At 51.7% G+C, this 4,574-nt stretch overlaps 1 protein-coding gene across 1 annotated transcript; it reads right to left on the reverse strand.

Annotated features, from left to right (window-relative positions):
- Nucleotides 1–1,499: 1,499 nt before the first annotated feature.
- On the reverse strand, nt 1,500–4,030 carry LOC104408500 (serine/threonine-protein phosphatase 2A 55 kDa regulatory subunit B beta isoform-like; the record flags this gene model as incomplete). Its single annotated transcript, XM_010018135.1, has 3 exons — nt 1,500–1,612; nt 2,818–2,983; nt 3,933–4,030. Coding segments are annotated over 3 exons (377 nt in total), but the record flags the coding sequence as incomplete, so codon positions are not given.
- Between the last annotated feature and the right edge of the window lie 544 nt (nt 4,031–4,574).

Raw genomic sequence — 4,574 nt, forward strand, 5'->3', positions numbered from 1 at the left:
CAGCCCTCAGCCCTGTGGAGGGTTGGTATCCCCACCTCTGACATCAACAATGGGCTGTGTAGGTAACGGGGTATCAGGCTGAAATGCTGCCTGAAACGTAACAGCAGGTACATGTATACATGAAATAAAATGTTTTCTTGCTTTGTAGAGAAAAATGCCTGCCAGCCACCAGGAGCAACTCAGTACAGAGGTGAGAATTAACTGCCTGTCTGGGGCTCTCAACGGCTTCATCTGCAATGGAACTGGAAGCCACAGAAGTGAGACGAGAGTAATTGTAGCAACATTTTTATATATACAAATATAAACCCCCTGAGTACTCAAAATGCAAATTCTGACAGGATGTTATTAAATTACAACGTGATCTGCTCTGATTAATGCCATGACAAAATTCCTGCACACTTGTCACCTCTAGGCTATGGGTTCAAGGGGTTATTGTCGAGCAGGGGGAGCACGGCTCCGCCCTGTTTGCACCTCACCGCTGGAGCCACGCAGCCGGGGTCTCCAGTGCTGCCTGCAACCCCTGCCCAGCTCCTCCTGTTTTGCTGCCTGCACCCACTGTGCAGGACCCCAGGTGAGCTCTCAAGGGATTAACAGCGCTTGCACTGCCTCGGGCTGGAGCTGACTCTCTCTATGCAAATCAAAGCTCGTAACCAGCTCTCCCAGGAAAGAGGAATCTCACTGGCACCACTGGCCAGGAGCTGCCAGCTCAGGAGAATGCCGGGCAGACAGGCGCTGCCATGCCCTGGTGCCTCCCCTTGCCAGGCTTCCCACAGCGGCTGCATTAATGGGGTCTGTGCATCCATCCCCCTTGCAGTAAATGGAAAACGTAGCCTTAGGTGTTTACATTTGATTTGGGAGCTGGTTTTAATCTCCTTAGGCTGGGAGGAAAACTCATTTAAAGACGGTACTTATGCTCCCAAAGCAGAAGTTGCAGTTGCAAATGCACTAAGCAGGGAGAGCCTGTTAACTGCCTCCTCGTCAGGATGCTCAGGGTATGCAGGGCACTGCAGCAGCACCAGCACCATGTGCTGGGGTACCCAACATGACACGAAATGGGGCGCTTGGTGGCAGAACTGCTCGGAGCCAGCATCACTCCAGCAGCAGCTCCACTTACATACCCGCACACCAGCCAAAGCTCTGAAACAAGGAGCAACCCCTACCCTGTGACATCAACCCACCACACAGGATGGCATTGCTGCAGCACACAGGTGACACCACCAGCAGCTTCACAGAATCACAGGATGGTTTGGGTTGAAGGGACCTTAAAGCTCCTCCAGCTCCAACCCCTGCCCCGGGCAGGGACACCTTCCACTAGAGCAGGTTGCTCCAAGCCCCTGTGTCCAACCTGGCCTTGAACAGTGCCAGGGATGGGGCAGCCACAGCTTCTCTGGGCACCCTGGGCCAGCGCCTCAGCATCCTCATAGCAAGCGTTGAACTTGGTTTAACCCAAGACGCTGAAGAGAAAGGCTCCTTGGCAGTCATGGTCTCCCCACACTCACCCGCAGCATGGTGATCATGGAGGGGTCTCGGAGACGGCCATCCTCATCCTTGAGATTGTATCCCTCTGGTCTCTTGTCCCGCTCACTGACCTTCCATAGCTTCACAGTCTTATCTGTGGGCAGGAGAGAGGAGATAGTCATGGCTCAGCAGACCAGCACACCAGGGCCGCTCAGCATGGCTTCTAACAGTGGAAATCTGCCCTATTTCTCCTCCTCTCTGATCCCTGCGCTGTGAGCACCCTGCGGCCATCCCTGTGGACCCCTGCACTGAGAAACATCCCAGCCACCCTGTGCCACAGATCCTGGGGAAGGAGCCCCAGGAACATCTGGGTTTACTCAGAGTAATGGTGTTTTCCTTCCTCTCTCCTGGCAGGAGCTTCAGCAGTAGTTCATCATCACTTCCACCAGGTTTCATACACAACCCTGCAATCCATCTTCATTTTCTCCTTTCCATGGCAATTCCAACAGAGTGCCATTAATTTTGTTTTTATTAACCCACTTTCCTTCAGGGGGTTCTATGTGTAATGTTAGTTTAACAGTGAGACCAAAACAAACCAGCAGAACACTGGAGCATTACTAAGAGAATCATATTTATAACCTGCTGGCATATGAAACGCCATCCCAAATGGAAAGATAATAGCCCTGTTAATCAAAAAACTATTTAAAAACTCAATTATCAGAACATTATGCTCTATAATTAATCTTCATTGCATTTCAATGATCCCCCCCACACACAAATGAGTTTAATAAGTCTTGGAATTTTGTTACCATGATCAATAGAGTCAATTCTATAATACAAAGTAAGTTGCTTATGGAAGATAATTAGACCCCTCCTTTTCCCCTGAATAATTAAGTCACATCCATCTTAAGGTCCCATCCATCCCAAGTAATATTCCTGGATCCTCCTGATATTTATCTGACCACACCATGGAACTGCTGAGCTGAACAGAGCCGCAAACTGGAACAGAGCAGGGGCAGGTTTACTTAAAAAAAATAAAAAATAATAATAATAAAAAAAGAGTTCCCAGGATCCAAAAATTAAAAGTTGTCAGCAGGGCAAGAGGCTCCGTCCCTCGCCCCTGCCTTGTCCCTCCCTTGCAGGGAAGGGCTGCCATGAAACAAGGACAAAGCCTCATGCACGGGCATCGAGCTCTGCCAGCTCTGGAGCCGTTCCTGCAGCCCCCAAGTTACCCTGAAGGGAGGCGACGTCCCCTTAGCACACATTTCCCGGGATAAACCCGTAGGGAAGGCCCCACCCTGGCTGTGGGCCCAGGATGGAGGCGGGGGGAGCGCTGGTGCGTGCCCAGTGGCCACATACCGTTGGTGGAGAGCAGGAAATAGGCTGCGTTCTGCTGCGGGAGCCATCGGATCTTGTTGATCTTCTCCTCTATCTCCAAACTCTTCAGGTAATCGAACTCCGGCTCGTGGCTCTGGAAGGTGCTGTAGACATTGTACTCTCCCCTGCGATGGGGCTGGTTTTTGCTCTGCAGGAAGGGCACAGAGAGGGGGTTAAGGCACAGGGAGCAGGAGAACATCCTGTGTGGACTCCTTGGGTCTCCAGCGTTTGTTAAGTGATGGCAAGTGCCTGGTCACGGTGACGCAGCACAGGTCTGAAAGCCAAAGGCATGGCCTCTCCTGGCCATGAACGGAGCAGGACGGGAGCAGGAACAGAGGGAACCACTGGCAGCTGCATGGGATAAGCAGCATCTGCCCCGTGGATGCACAAATACAACGCCAGAATAACACAACCAAATGAAGGAGACAACCTGCAGGAACAGCCGCTGCGTGCCATGGCCAGCACCCAGACTCAGGAGGTGTCGTGTACCTGCAAACCCCACATGAACCCCCAGCACCAGGGAGACAAATGAAAACTATTGTGGAGATGAACTTCCCACAGGCAAATGAAGCATCTGGGCTGCTGAAGGCCCACTCGTCCCCACAGCATCCCCACAGCACTGCTCCGAAGGAGGAGCTGACCGGAATACACCCAGAGGGCTGCTTGGGAGCTGAGAGCTCAAGAAAAGCAGTAGAATAATAAAATGAGAGGGAAATGAGATAGTCCTGGAAAGGTTGATGAAGCATCTGTGCTTGTACCCTTCAACCAACCAGTCTTTCCAGTGTATGTGGAAAAAATGTGGGGGCTATAACTTTTAGAGGGTTTTTGGGGGTGCTGTCAGCTATGAATGAACACCCCCAGCACGCTCAAATGCACCAGAGAGCTGCAACCCGAGCAGAGGGATGCAGGCAATGCAACATGGCTTTGGAGGGTGTTTTACAGGATGGAATCTGGTGCTGCTTATGTTAACGGTGACTTTTCAGTTTGGAGTCTGCCAGGAGAGACCTGAGGTTAGGAGTGACACAGATGGATTAGGAAACAGCATGAAGCTTCTCTTAAGAGGATGAAATGGGTATTTTGCATTCACTAGCACTTACCTCCTGCTCACGTTGAAATATTACAACACGGCCCCCCTTGTCCCCTGTTGCTAGTAGTTCTCCAGTGTGGTTGAATTCGACTGTGGAGATGATGTCAGCTGGAAAGAAGACAAAGACAATTTAAGCAAGCACAGACTGGCTTTTGCAGGAGTCTGGGAAGCACCATTCCTTGTTCAGCCACACACCCTGACAGCACTTCGTTCCTTGCGGGATATCCATAAATCTGCATTTTTCTATTGTCTATGATAATAATAATGGCCACAGCATTTTGCTGCCAGGAACCAAGACCTCCTCAGCAGGGACTGGGCAGGAACCGCTACTGGGCTGCAGGAAGGGGAAAAAGCGAGGAACCGCTCAGGGACCCGTAACTTGTAAACGCTTTGATCCACAGTGTTTACCCTTGGGAGCTGCTCATCGTGGGATTTAGTTGGCCTATTTTTAGGAGCGTGTCAGAGGTTAATTCCTCAGCAATTGCTGCCCAAGCGATGTCAGCGCTGCCTGGGGGCAGCTCCACCAGCCAGCCAGCCAGGCCAGGGGGAGTGCGCTCTGCTGACAGCCAGCTTTCTCCTGCCACAGCCCCCAGAGGTGCTCCGGTTCCTTTCCCCCCTCACTCCTGCAGCCCATCAGCACAACAGGGCTGCC

The sequence above is a fragment of the Nestor notabilis genome, unplaced genomic scaffold (genome assembly GCF_000696875.1).
Source record: "Nestor notabilis isolate BGI_N333 unplaced genomic scaffold, ASM69687v1 scaffold34300, whole genome shotgun sequence".
NCBI lineage: Eukaryota > Metazoa > Chordata > Aves > Psittaciformes > Psittacidae > Nestor > Nestor notabilis.